Source organism: Nicotiana sylvestris, chromosome 1 (genome assembly GCF_000393655.2).
Source record: "Nicotiana sylvestris chromosome 1, ASM39365v2, whole genome shotgun sequence".
Lineage (NCBI taxonomy): Eukaryota > Viridiplantae > Streptophyta > Magnoliopsida > Solanales > Solanaceae > Nicotiana > Nicotiana sylvestris.
This window is the reverse complement of record NC_091057.1, coordinates 149,986,213-150,000,620: the sequence shown is the minus strand read 5'-3', so window position 1 is coordinate 150,000,620 and position 14,408 is coordinate 149,986,213. Positions and strand designations below refer to the sequence as shown.

The window sequence follows — 14,408 nt, the reverse complement described above, 5'->3', positions numbered from 1 at the left end:
TCACCCTTAGCAGACCCAATTTCATTTTAGGCCGGTGAATTCCCCAATCAAATTAAAGAAAACAAACGACTTCACATTCTGAAATTAGACCCAAAAACAGAATTGAACAACTAAATAAAACAAAGTAAAACTGGCAATTACTAATCCGAAATCAACTAAACATTGCGCTGAAACGACTCGATTTCGATCACGCAAACATAACAATTTAAAACAGTAAACAAAAATAAACAAGAAAAGAGGAAACAGAGGGGACAGTGGCAAGAAACGAAACAATGAAACAGAGAAGAACGAGGGAAAAATGGAAATACCTACATAGGTATGCGGATGAGGCTTGATGAACTCATGCGGAATTTGATTCGATCCAAAATCGGCCTCAATCGATTGTTCTCGTTGAGAACAAACCACCAAGGGCGACTTCAGCCCTAATCGTCCTCTGAGACTCGATGACTTTGAGAGGTTTTACCCTTCTCTTCTTTTCCTTCTTTTAAATCTGGATTGACTGGATTCGAGGGGGGGAATTTGCAGAGATTTGTACCAGCATGGTACTTGAAGGATCATGGGGAGTAGAGGGTTGATTTTTGGTGATGTTTGGAAGGTCAATCACTTGTGAAAATGGCGGAATTCCTAAGGGTTGTTCTAAGGTTGAAAATTGATAGAGACGAGAGAGATGAGAACAGTACAGGGGCCTTTGAATGAACTGGTCTCTACAGGCTGTTTGGACATATTAATATAACGGAGGGGGGGGGGATTCTCGACCGTTGGATGGTGGATATTGAACGACCGAGATCTTTTTTTAACTCTGGAACTCAAAACGACGTAGTATGGCTTCAATACTACATCGTTTTAGTTGTCTCAGAACCTGATGTTTGGACCGGGTAAAATGGGGTGAAACTGGGCTGGATCAGATGGTAACTGATTGGGCTGGGGAATTAAATCAATAAATTGGCCCAAATAAATGATCTCCTTCATTCTCTTCCTCTTTTCTTTCTTCTCTCTTTTTTTCATTTTTCTAATTTCAAATCAATTTACAAAAATTCATTTCTTCTTCTTCTTTTTTCTTTTTCAAAATTAAATCTTAAAAGCAGTAGTTGAACCTAAATGATAATTATCACCACTAATTAAATTAAAAACCACTAAAATCAAACATTAATTCCAAAAATGCAAATTAAACTATTTTTGTGATTTTTCTTTTTTTATAAAATAACTAATCACTAATTAATTCTTAAAATGCTAAATTAAATCCTAGAAACCAATGCACATATATTTTTGTATTTTTCGTTAATTAAAATGCACAGACAAAAGTGCACACAATTATCAGAAAATGCCATGAAAATCCACAAAATTGCAAACACCGAAAGAAATTATTTTGTTTTGAATTTCTGGGAGTAATTCATATAGAGCAAAAATCACGTGCTCACAAGCTTTACCACTTAAAATTTCATTGCCAAGTGGAAATTCACAGAAAAATTAATTGTTAGTTGACCGAAGTGAGAAGCAAAAATATTTTGATAAAAACGTTTCTCAATAATATCATCATCGCTAGTATAAAATTAAAAAAAAAATTCTAATCGCAAAAGCAAAAAAGGATTATTTCAACTTATGTAGCGACACTTGATTCGGAAAAAAGTTTAGGGGGGAAAAAATAGACTATTAATATTTTGAATTCCATCTGTGATACATATGCGTCTGTAAAAATGTAGTATTAAGAATAGGAAAATAAAAATTATTTTTACGTATAGAATAAGGTTAAATAAAACTAAATAGTAAAGAGTGTTACATATTTAATCTCTAAGAAAAGAATAATATCCTAATAATATAATTCTAAGCACACGCAAATATTACGCAATATTTATATTCTCTTTCAGTTTTAAATTTTAAATGTTTTTCCTTCATTTATTAAAGCCTTATGCCAAATCAAATACATACACCTCAACATATGGGCCCGTATATAAGCTTTGGAATAGGTTTAGGAATCTCTATCAAACCTTTTTATTCCACATTATTCTCTTCTTCTCCATCTTCCTATATGTTACAAATTCAGCCATGACTAACTTCCCAAGGTCTCTCTGTTATTCTTCTTTAACCCTTTTCAAACAGGCTATCCTTTCTAATTCTTCCCTTTTTCTCTAACCCTCCTTCCATTAAAATAGTTTAAAGCCTCTGTTATTTCTTTTTCTAGTACTATTTGTTTAATTTGCAGGATTAAGTAATATAAATGGGTGGTGGAGAGAGGAGTCTGAGTCTTCTTAACAAACATCTGCACTTTTCTCACCTTCTTATTCATCATCATCAAGGGAAGAAACATGGGAAAAAAGATGTTCTGCCCAAAGGGTATCTGGCTATAAAAGTAGGGCAAGAAGAAGAAGAGCAACAGAGATTTGTTGTTCCTGTTTCTTATTTCAATCACCCGCTTTTCATTCAGTTGCTCAAAGAAGCAGAGGAAGTTTATGGTTTTGATCACAAGGGAAATATTACTATTCCTTGTCATGTTGAACACTTCCGCTGCGTTCAGGGAGAGATTGATAAACACCACCACCACCACCATCACCATCTTTATGTTCCGTGCTTTAGGGCTTGAGAATCTATAATTATCAGTTTTTTTAGTTTTTTAGATTCTTAGAATGGTAGAGATGGAGGCAAGGAATGGATAGGGATAGCCGATGATAATGACGACAAATGCTTCTGTTTGTTTCCAATGCTTTGTCATTGGTGACTGAATTTGTTAGCTTAAAGTAATGGTTAAGTTGAATTCTGGTTTACTTTATCGTTTTCTTTTCTGTATTCTTCTTCTCTTTCTGTTAAATTTGCAGCCCACATTATCATTTAAATACTGCTTGTGGAATATAAAGTCTCAATAATCATGAAAATACCGGTTTCTTTAAGGATTTTTTTAGTTTGCTTTAGTGAACTCTGAATAATTTGAATTTACATCACCTAAGATCTATTAAAAGAAAGGTATTCTTTATCCCGATTTCATTTTTTCATTCGTAAGATTAGAATTAAATTTGGAGGGATCCTAAGGATTATTATGTTGTAGAGGTGGACGATATGTCCATTCATCATTATGAAATTGCGGGAGGTAAGCTTACGTTTCTTCCTAATTATTGGATCTTAATATGTTACTAGTAGAAAGTTGTTTCAGGGGCAGTTTTTTCTTTTAAAACATACAAGTTCAAGAGTTGAATTGGATATGTAATTCATGATAAAAAAGATGCGAATTGATTTAAATTAGAATATTGATAATTGCATATAACGGAAGAACGTAATCTTCACGTCGAAAAATAACACTTGTTATGAGACATGACGTAATTGGTAGAGAAAGGTAAGCCGGTTGAATGTTTAGTTTTTAATATTTTATTAATTATTAAAATTAGGTTAAATCCCCAAAAATGTAAAAATCACATAGAAATTATAGTTACTTTAAAAAAATGAAGATCAAAGTATATAAATGTACTAACATATGCACAAACATTAGAAATAATTGTTTTTTCATACTTGGAGGAAGCGGAACATATGTACCTACAGGCTTATAGCATAAGTATATTGTAAATTAGCACTTAGAATTGTAGAAAAGGGAGTTCCTATTAATTAATAGAACAAATATAACAACTTGTAAAGATACTATTACAATAGTTGATACTAGAAAGAATTATCCTTTTCTGTTGGGAATTTAACTCATTCGGATTCTCGTCGTGTAAATTCATTAATTGTACACTCCCTTTATTCTACAAACTTTTGCTTAACTTCCTTTTCTCTGATAAACCAGACCTTTGATGGATCAGATCTTGTGCCCGATTTATTTATCTTAGCAGGAGCAGGAGCAGGAGCAGGAGCTATGCTCATACAATCAAATGTCATCCGAATTAGTTGGAGAGATTTAACTCCATGGGGCTTCAACAGATTGCCATAGTTGATTTTTCACATTTGGACCAGACTATAATTAATATTCCTATTTTCTATAAATCACTAGAAAGAAAAAAGAGTAAATTATAAGAAACAGCAAGTTAGAAATTCTGATTATCTACATTCCTATTTGCACAACTATTAAATATGCTACTGCACATCAGGTGTACTTGCATATTTCTTAGCTTCTAAAAGTTCCTGTGCAAGTAAGAAGTGAATTCAAATAAAAGAAATCCATGACCTACACACACATCTCACTGAACAAATTCCTGCCACCCGAACTTCCGAGTAATTTGCCACTCGTATATGTATAAATCTCGCCTGCCACCAAAATCCCACTTGAAAAGAAAACTAGAAAGAAAGAAGGGAAAAATCTCTTTCATATCATCAACACCTTTTTTTTTTCTTTTAAATCAACAGTTGATCTCTATCATTTTGTCAAACACTAACCAAATGAGTAGGTTAAGAAATGGAGAAAAACACATGCTAATGATGTCTCATATGTGCACTACGAAGTGTCACACCATGTAAAAATTTGGTATATCCAAGTAAACTCAGTTTTCCGTCACTTCTTATCCAATCTCTGAGAATGGAATGAGCAGTCGGGCCTACATTCAACTCCTGCATAGTTGTGAACCAAACTCAGAATTTCCTCAAACAAGAATTTGTTGAATATTGAAGAGTACTTAACAGCTATAGTAATAGAAAGATACCCTAGCCAACTCCTCCACTGAAATAGGCCGATTCCCCTCTCGCTCAAAATGTTCAAATGCCACTGATGCAATCTGCTCCCATCCCTCAAGGGCCTCCAATTGATATGTGCTGATTGCAGCTGCACAAAATTCTTCAAAGTCCAGCTTCCTATATGACAGTGTTGCCATCTGAAACGTAAAAGGATAATAAGCTTCACATAATGATAAAAATGATTGAAGACAAATGATAATTAAATATTTGAGCCTTTCAAAAGAAAAATCCTTTTGGCTCGGTCAGAAGACAGATCTCCATGTACGTCCACAAGCAGATCTCCCAACATGTCCGAGACAATATATGCATGGAAGCTAGCCTTCAGTAGTAAAATGGCTGGCTACACTTTCCAAATTATTCGGAGATGGAAGCAGGCTACATATTTCTCCACTGAAACTTAACCAGGTATCTACCTATGAAAAGTTGTTTAAAAGTTGATTACAAAGATCAGACGCATCTCACCGCATTCAGAATATCTGGCACCCTTGACTCCTTCATAGCATCAGTAGCATTTCCTATAAGAGCCTGCAGTTTCAAAACATTCTGCTTGTAACTTCTGATTGCACAACTGACAGAGAGATAGCTAAAGAGAATCTGACATCTCTGTTATTATGTTTGATCAGTTCGGTCTCATAAATCATTATTAATTTATCATAAAAATGACGGGAAGAGAAGTTGTCAAGATACTAACCATTTTGAAGTTTTCAAGAGAAACACGGCCGTCTTTACTAGGTTCCATAAGCCTGAATTGCGCTCTAAGGTAAACCAGTTCATCTTCCGTTAAAGCTTTAGAAAGAGCCTGAACATACAGCCACAAAAGTATTTAAAATTTAGCACATTGTTACATAGCAAGATTCTGATTACATTTTGATCCAAGTTAAATTAGCAAGTCAGAAGAGCAACCCATCCAAGAAAAACAGCACCACAACAAAGAATTTCATCAATAAAAGACACTTCCATATCAATCACCAGAAAGATGAACAAAATAACAGGGTTAACCATGAGACTAATTAAAAGTGAGAAGAAAATGACATTTTTATCCGATATTATATAACAATAAATAAACAATGTCAGATAACCATTTTCTCGGGGGCAAGGAGCTGAGCTAAGAGAATTCTCTATTAATTGACTTCCCAGATTGCTCGAATGGAGTCTTCCATTTTTTAATTAATTGTTAAGAAGAAAAGCTCCAAAGCAAAAGCAAGGAAATAGACAGGAAGACTCTGCACTCACTATCCGGTGAGGCTTAGAATGCAGGAGCCTATACAAGGAGGAAAGTTCGATACTTAAAGCAGAATTGTGTTGAAATGAATGCCAGTAAGCATTCCAAATCTAGACTCGCAGGTGGAAAGATAGCAAAGTTTGAATGAGAGCCCAAAGTTGATTGTGTAGTAATACAAGATACCAACTTAGATAAAGTGGGAGGAGAACTATCCTGCCAACTGCATTGATCATATTTAGATACATAATTTTTCTTAAGAAATTTTTAGTTACGTATATGTTTTCCAGTTTCCATTTGCTTCTCCAACTCAATTATTTTCTTTTTACCTCTTCCTAGTTGCTTCATATCTAGAACAATCAGTCATCAGTTTGCTCTCTTCTGGACTACCAAAAGTTTTAGTACTTACAGTAAATTAATATCCGAAATCTAACTGCCCTAATTTACAGACCTTCTATAGAACAATTTGGCATGCAATAGGGTCTTCAACAATATTTCCGGATGTAATTCCAGATGAATGTCAAAATTTTCTAAACACGAGAAATATAATTTGGTTATATAGTTGGTTTTCATCCCCTGTTATAATTGTCAACTGAGAAAAAGGAAAAACGAATAAAAAGAAAACATTATACCTTTAGTGCTGCACGTTTGAGGGGTGTAGCATGCAAATATGACTTCACCAACTTATAGACCAATATATCCAAAGGAATAGGATGGCTTTCGCTGCGCAACCATGGATGTGCTGAAATTGCAAAAATTTGTGTTACTTTATATATTTTTACAAGAAACTGTGTGCATGGACATAACAAACACCCAAGTAAATCTATTATAGAATATGGTTCAGCTAAAAATAACAAATGTTTAGCAACAATAACACCACCCCCACCCACACCTCCAATTTTTGAGAAAGCTTAAAGCACACTGCAAGTACACCTGACAAAAAGTTTTTCACCATATATCATGACCATCCAAAAAAAAGGCAGCCCAATGTACTAAGTTCCCGCTATGCACGGGGTACGGGGAAGGATCGGTCCACAAGGGTCTATTTACCCTACATTTCTGCAAGACGCTATTTTCATGGCTCGAACCCATGACCTCCTGGTCACATAGCAGCAACTTTACTAGTTACGCCAAGGTTTCCCTTCATCATGACCATCCCGTGAATTGAAATTAAAAAGTACCCCATAAACCGGGAACATAGTGTGATGAGTATAAGAATATCTGATCCAATCCCCTATATGGACAATGGTCGCCTCTAAACATATTGTACTGTGCTCCACAATTCAGTTCGGTCAAGCTGACCCATCATAATTTTTTGAAACCCTCACATGAAAAAACAACAGGCTGAGAATCAACCACTGAATTTGTGGAGGGGGTTAATTACTTACTCAAAGCTTGAGCAGCAGTCATCCTCTTACGGTAGTCCTTATTTAAAAGCCTCTTTACAAAGTCCTTGGCCTCAGGGGACACAGAAGGCCAAGGCAAGTCTTCAAAGTTAGGGTCAGCTCTCAATACTGCACGAAAAATTCCAGATTCTGTCCTTGCCCAGAATGGTCTGCTTCCACATAACAAAATGTAGGTTATCACCCCAATACTCCAGATATCCGCTTCCAAGCTGTAAGATCTGTGGAGAACTTCTGGTGCCACATAATATGCACTTCCCACAATATCATTAAGTCTTTCATCTGCAAAACACCAAATGTGGAATATGTCAAAGACAAATAAACTCTTGAGTTGATCTAAGCACCCTTTGAAAATAATAAACGCCATGATGCCAACCAAACTTCTATATTAGCCACATATTAACAGTAGCAGTATAGAGTTTGTGGCTAATCAATCAAACTGTAGTTTATGGCTATGAGAGTTTCTTTAATTACTAATACCATTGCCCATGACTTTTTTCTTATTAAAAAAAAGTATCATTGTCCATGTCCTTATCTTGAGGAGGTTGTTTTTTTTGGGGGGAGGGGGGGGGGGGGGGCGAATAAAGTGTCAGTGCCCAAGTCATTTTCTTTCATTATTTTACACTTCTACTCCAATACAAGGCCATGATAATAGAACAAGGACTGTTTCCTCATAGCTCATTGTCGGTGTAGAATTGGAACCAATTCATTTCAGAACAAAAACAACAAAGGACAGAAATAAGTGACAGTGAGGAATCATGAAGCCAGCAGAACATTGAAATATACTTTACTCCAACTATACTAAAAATGAACATCTAGCTCGATACTAATAACTTTATGTGAGATAGAACAACTACTACAACAAATGTGCCTCAATACCAAACTAGTCGCAGTTGGCTGTTTGAATCCCCTATATACATCTGCTCCATTTGGAGCCCGTCCCTATCTACCACATAACAATTTGTCTTAAAATTATGAGTTCCATAAAACTACGAATTCTCTAATTCTCACAACTACCCTTATGCTGTCATACAATCTCTAAGGAAACTAAAAAGGTATTTGACAAACCTGGACCTGATCTAATTGTATCAATAACACTAAACCTTAATTCCAACTAGTTGGTATCGCCTAGGGGGATCTACTTCCATTGTGTTCAGTTCTCCACTAAGTCCACACTGATTCCAAGAATTGTTGATGAATTGCAACTACTCCAATCCAAATGATCTTAAGTCTACCTCATCCACTTGCAACACCTTCAATCTTCACGGTGTCACACCTTCCTGCTCACATGAACAGAATTAAAGTAAGAGAATCCTGCTCATACGAACAGTTTGGGGCGGCGGTAAAGAAGCTAATTAGGTCCAGAAGCAAGCGAAAAAGTCACCGGCCAGGGAAAACTTGACAATCATATTGTGGAGCAGATCTAGTACTTCTCAAGGTTGAGTACTTAAGTTCTTACTGACTTCAGTGACATACTTTACTAGTAGAAAGGTAGAAATCACCAGAGACGCAGCATACAGAAACCTAATTGATACAGACGACATGGAGGCAACTATAGGTTCACTCACTTCTGCAAGCACGTTGAAATTTCAAGCATAAGTCACTTCTAACAACAACCCATTGCTAAAATGACATCAGTAATTGGGATAAAATGCGTGTTAATCTAGCTGAGTGCTTCAGACTGGCGGTATGATAACTTAAACAGATTTTAAGAAAGCATTCTAAGAAAGTTACCTGGTCTTATAAAGTCGGAAAGCCCGAAATCAATAAGCTTCATATCAGCATCTTCATTTCTGGAGGTGAAAAGGAAATTCTGTGATGCCAACAATGGAAAAAGCATTGTTAATGACGATACCACAAGGAAACAGAAAGCAATTAGTCTTCACAGAGAGCAAAACAATTCCTACAAACCTCAGGCTTCAAGTCACGGTGGACCACACCTTGGAGATGACAAAATGCAACTACACTAAGAATTTGGACAACAATAAGTTTGGCATCATCCTCTGAATATTTACCACCCCTGCAATAGAAATATAGAACATTAAAATACAAACTACAAGCACCCAAAAAAGATTACTTAGTTTACGAAAAGAATTCCATTTACCTTGACAATATTCTGTCAAGTAATTCCCCTCCTTCACACAATCTGCATATTCAAAATATAAAGGACCATAAGTCACAAAGCTATCCTAGTGGGAGGAGAATACTACCTGCTCATTACTAAATCAAATACTGACAGTCCTGAAAAAAATCTAGATTTGGCATTGGTTACTGGAATCTGTGTATGAGAAGTTAAAAGACAAACAATATATTAATGAAAGATGAAGCACATACTCCATTACTATGTACACATTATTAGCATCCTCACAAGCATCATGAAATTTGACAAGATGTTTATGGCATGAAAGAGCCTTTAAAATTTTCACTTCTCTGCGCACATCTTCGATGGATATTGCCGTTGTCATCTGGACATAAAATTTGAACATAAGTCAGTAAATCAATAAACATTGGGAAACAAGCAGCATTCTGTGATGATGACTGGGTATCAACCACTAGAGTTCTAATGAAACTATTCAGCAAAAAATCCTAAAATCCTGAATTAAAAGAATCAGACCTGATAGACTCAATCGATAAAAGAAACATACAGATTAATTAAAATCTTGTTCATTTATAATTCACACAAGTTAATGCAGTCAAGCTACAGATTTTCAAAATCTTGTTCATTTACAATTCATGTAAGATTATACAGTCAAGCTTTTTCACCAAAAGAAAATGACATCACAGCAATTTAAAACAACAATATTAAATGCTCAACTTCGAACTTTACAATAAAGTATTTCCCCCTTTCCATTATAGTGTACATACCAACAAAAAAAGAGAACACGACCAGCTGCATTAAAACGGCAGCTAAGAGAACTCAATACGTAATTCAGTGAATACAGGAGTAGATCTAGGTATAAAATGCAGCAAAAAGGTAAATAGTACATGCATGTAATACACGAATTTAACATCATAAATTGTGTACACACACATTTATTTACATCCTCAATAGATTTATAAATTACAGTAATCTAGGACCCATAATTTGCGATCCTTATGATTTCACCTGTGAAAATAGTCTTCAACACAACGGTTGGATGCATTCCATCGGTAAAAGCTTTCGGATCTAAACCTTCTTATTCATAAATGCGACAAAAATTTAAGGAAGCTAATAAAACTTTACACCTAGGCTAGTATTTAAAGGGAGAAAACAGTAAAAATAAAACATGATGTTTACATCGCCAGGAATCGACAATAGGATTGCCAAAGAATGTAAAGCTGCAGACTGGATTAAATTTCTCTATGCATAAAAAGGTTTCTTGAAATATTGATAGTTATTCCCTCAAGCATTTCAACTAAAATGGTTAATGCTAGTCATAAAAGGTTTGAGATTAAGTTGCTAGATATGTTATATCTAATAGAGTTGAGTTGCTTGAAAGACCAATGAGTTCTATATAAATACCTTGTCAGCATTCTTTCCCTAAAATATAGCTGGCAAACCATAGGGCATAATATTTGAGCAATCGCTTCAAGTGTTCTAAATCACTTACTCCTTATGTTCCACTTTATATGACACTATTACTATTTGGGAAGTCAAACAACTATTTCTTTGACTACAACTTTTACATATATATTTAAAAAAATTAAAATTGTAAAAAGTTCTAATTACAGTATCTTTTTTATGTCGTTTCTAAATATCTAAATTTTATGTGAAAGTGTCTGAATTGAAATATAAATTAGAAGGTTTGATCCTTGTACTCCAAGCCGTTTTGTAGTTTTTGAAATGAAGGGAGTATTAAAACGACCACTCGGCATACAAAATCACTAGCATACCATCACCACAATGATCGTAAGATGTGTTGACCAATATTGAGCTAAGATAATGTGGCCTAGTGGCAAAATGAAGTGGGTGAAAACTTTGGAGACCATAGGCCAAATCCGCGTAAAGACAAATAATTAGATAATTTCTTCCCATCTGCCTAGACTTGGTGGGGAGAGTTCCCCGGTACTTATGCTGGTGTGATATGAGGCAGTAAGTACCAGTGGAATAGTTGAGGTGCAAAGCTTGCCTGAACACCACAATCACCAAAGAGACATTGAGCTAATATAAAGCTCTATTATAAGACCTTTACCCTCCTAACCGGTCCAAAGAGAATAGCGATTTTTGTTCATTCATTAAAAACTTAAGGAGTAAATAGCATAACTGTAAAGTCTTGACAGCAAGCTCCTTTGAGCCTATATGATATTCTAATCATTCAACCATATTTTTGATTGCAAGATAAAGGTATGGGTAAGTATAGTTTTTTGAGTATATTTTTGATTCTAAGCATACTCCAGTAAGCCATACCAAATTCAAGGATGGCAAACCCTATGAGCATATTAAACTCAAAAAGTTCATATTAGGCTACTGAATATGAAGAGAAGCAGCAATATATGAGCTTCCAAAAGGAAAATTGAAAAAAAAAAAAAAACTAATCTTTAGATTCACTTGAAATACCATTTCAAACGAAAATCATTCCAGCCTTCCAGGTTAACCTTCGCTCAACCCCAAAACAAGACCTTATTCACAAGCAAGCTGCAAGCTAAAGTTTATATGAATACCAGAGCCAAACCAATATTGCCAAACCTTTTTTTATTTTCAATAACTTTCATTTTTGTTTTCCAATTTCCAGGTTGTACCACAAAAACCTTGCTGATTCTGGATACTAAAATCAGTTTACGCCTGTCCTGAGTACACAAAGTATATGTCATTCGGAGGAAACTCCAACCAACGATTCAGTAGATGGTACTGATATATTGTCCCTTTTCATCTCCTTGAGTCGAGGGCCTATTGGAAACAGCCTCTCTACTCCCCGAGTAGGGGTAAGGTCTGTGTACACACTACCCTTGGTCTGCGTACACATTACCCTCCCAAGACCCTACTTGAGGGAATTCACTGGGTTGTTGTTGTTGTTGTTTGATTAACAAAACATAAAACCCTTATAAAAAAAAACATAAACAGTAATATTCTTGAATTTTCAGTGAAAACGAAAATTCTTTAAACAAAAAAAAAAAGATCTCAGTTCTGATTTGGTTGGATTAAACAGATCATCCACGGTATAAGCTCGACAGTGGATCCCAGAATTTACAAGGGTGCACTTCCTCAAACGAATGATGGCATATGCTGCAGTGAAAACAAAACCACGCATGAAATCCGTACTGAACATGCTCACATCTTCTTCATCATTTCCACATTTGTTTCTCTGTAACACCTTCCTTCATAACGTGAGACCTCATACGTTTAGGAGTAGTCCACAAGGAAGAATATAAATGCATTTAGAATATTTGAAACCAGAAACTAAATATAACCACATCTGGAAGATTATCTGCTATTTGCAGATTTCAACAGCTTTGATGGATTTTTTAGCCCTTTAACGTTTCATCCATATTTAAAAATTCGAACTTTACCCTCTAAATACAGAAATCCAAAAGGAAAAGGTAACAATTAGACATTAAATTTGACTATGCTAAGAGTTTGACTACTGCAAATTTGTTATCTTGTATGCTCAAAATAGCTCAGCACGGCGAAATGATTATTAAAAGAACAAAGGAGCAGTCTCCTTGGACATAACTGACAAGACCAATGCTTTCAAAGAGGAAGAAAAAGACAAAGCAAAAACAAACAAACAAAAAAATGAAGGAGAAGCTACCTTAGCTTTGGAGATGATTTTGACAGCAAGAGGCAGGTCCTTAAGGTCTCCTTTCTTGCCTTTCGCGTGACAGGTATGACCAAAATGCCCCCGGCCGATCTCTTTCCCCAATTCATACTTAGCACCGAAGTTCTTATTGTATCCAAAATTCTTATCAAGCGACTGATCAGGCTCAGCCGTACCATCCTCGGGAATTGGCCCCTCCGTCGGGGGCTTCGCATGGCCAAATCGCCTGGCAAGCGACGCCTTAATGTGCTTGGCCGGAGACGGCGGAGGAAAAGGTCGTTTGAAGAACCTTCTAGGCGTGGACCTGGCAGGAGAAGGAGTCACACCTGCTACTACACCGTGAGGGTAAGGGCTTGGCCAAGGACTGTTAGCAGAGGATCGAGCAGGAGTATTTTTGACTGAGGGAACGTTGTTGTTGACCGGAGTCGCCGGTAAGGGGTGATCGGAGTCGCCAGCGACGGAGGTAATAGTAGTGATAGTTGTTCCATCAGAGTCCCGAACGGTGGGGATGGTCTTGCCGTAACACTGGCCCATGGTAGAAGCTCAGTGCCACCAGCAAAAACTAGAAGAGTTGAAGTCAGTCAAAGGGAGAAAAGTCGAAGCATCGAACGGTCCAGATCGAAAAGGAAAGTCGACGTTACAGAGGGAGAAGAAAGGGGAAGAAGAACAAAGAAGACAAAAGAAAGAGAAGATGAAGGGATCTGCGGCGAGAAAACGATAAAAAAAGAGAATGAAAATGAGAGGGGTAGTCAGAGTCAGAGTCAGAGTCAGAGTTAGACAAACAAATAGTGTTGTGCGCGTGCTGTTGCTGAGTTACTTATATACAGATTTTGTAGGGAAATGGAAAGAGATTACAGAGCGGAAGAGGAAATCAAACAGAAATTATTATGTGTAAAGAAGAAAGGAAGGGAAGTGAATGAGAATGGGGAGGAGATCCGCCTAACCTGGGATGGGATTCTATCAAAAGCCCACGCACAACCCCTCCATTCTCTCTCTCTCTTATTTCTTTCTCCATTCTCCTTCTTCCGCCCACATTTTACTTTCTTTCATTTTGTCCTTTTCAAACTTCCCCCTCTCTATTTCTTATTCACTCCTTTTCTCTAGCACCAATCAACATAATATCTGCCTTTACATTGTTATCACATCGAGAAAAAGGCCTGAAACTAAGGATATGAACAATGTGGATTCAATATGTTTCAATTTCTAGCCTTTGTATCGATCATCCAATGAAATATGGACTAAATAGTTACTATATAAAAGGACTATATCTAATTGACCACCTGCCCCCTACCCGCAAGATACACTTCGTACAGAGGCGGAGCCAGTATTTGAAACTTATGGGTTCAATATTCTAATTCTTAAATTAAGAATTTGTGTATAATTCAATAACTTTTTAAGATAAAT

The 14,408-nt window shown here is 36.2% G+C and overlaps 2 protein-coding genes across 2 annotated transcripts; one reads left to right on the top strand and one right to left on the bottom strand.

The window, feature by feature from the left end:
• The first annotated feature begins 2,215 nt into the window (after positions 1-2,215).
• Positions 2,216-2,578, top strand: LOC104243048 (auxin-responsive protein SAUR32-like). Its single transcript, XM_009798173.2, has one exon. It carries the CDS (start codon positions 2,216-2,218, stop codon positions 2,576-2,578), a length of 363 nt encoding a protein of 120 aa, XP_009796475.1.
• A 1,687-nt stretch (positions 2,579-4,265) lies between these two features.
• LOC104243049 (CDPK-related kinase 3) lies at positions 4,266-13,679 on the bottom strand. The gene is made up of 11 exons (XM_009798175.2): positions 12,999-13,679; positions 9,604-9,734; positions 9,374-9,415; positions 9,181-9,289; positions 9,004-9,082; positions 7,255-7,551; positions 6,499-6,608; positions 5,339-5,446; positions 5,110-5,172; positions 4,617-4,784; positions 4,266-4,524 (listed from the first exon to the last, which is right to left on the bottom strand). Exons 1-11 carry the CDS (start codon positions 13,536-13,538, stop codon positions 4,390-4,392), a joined length of 1,782 nt encoding a protein of 593 aa, XP_009796477.1. The 5' UTR covers positions 13,539-13,679; the 3' UTR covers positions 4,266-4,389.
• Between the last annotated feature and the right edge of the window lie 729 nt (positions 13,680-14,408).

Coding starts and splice junctions, on each gene's coding strand:
- LOC104243048 (XM_009798173.2), top strand. CDS start 2,216: ATGGGTGGTGGAGAGAGGAGTCTGAGTCTTCTTAACAAACATCTGCAC.
- LOC104243049 (XM_009798175.2), bottom strand. CDS start 13,538: ATGGGCCAGTGTTACGGCAAGACCATCCCCACCGTTCGGGACTCTGAT. Junction 9,735..12,998: donor AAATCATCTCCAAAGCTAAG/GTAGCTTCTCCT, acceptor TTTTATGTCCAG/ATGACAACGGCAATATCCAT. Junction 9,083..9,180: donor ACCGTGACTTGAAGCCTGAG/GTTTGTAGGAAT, acceptor TTGGCATCACAG/AATTTCCTTTTCACCTCCAG.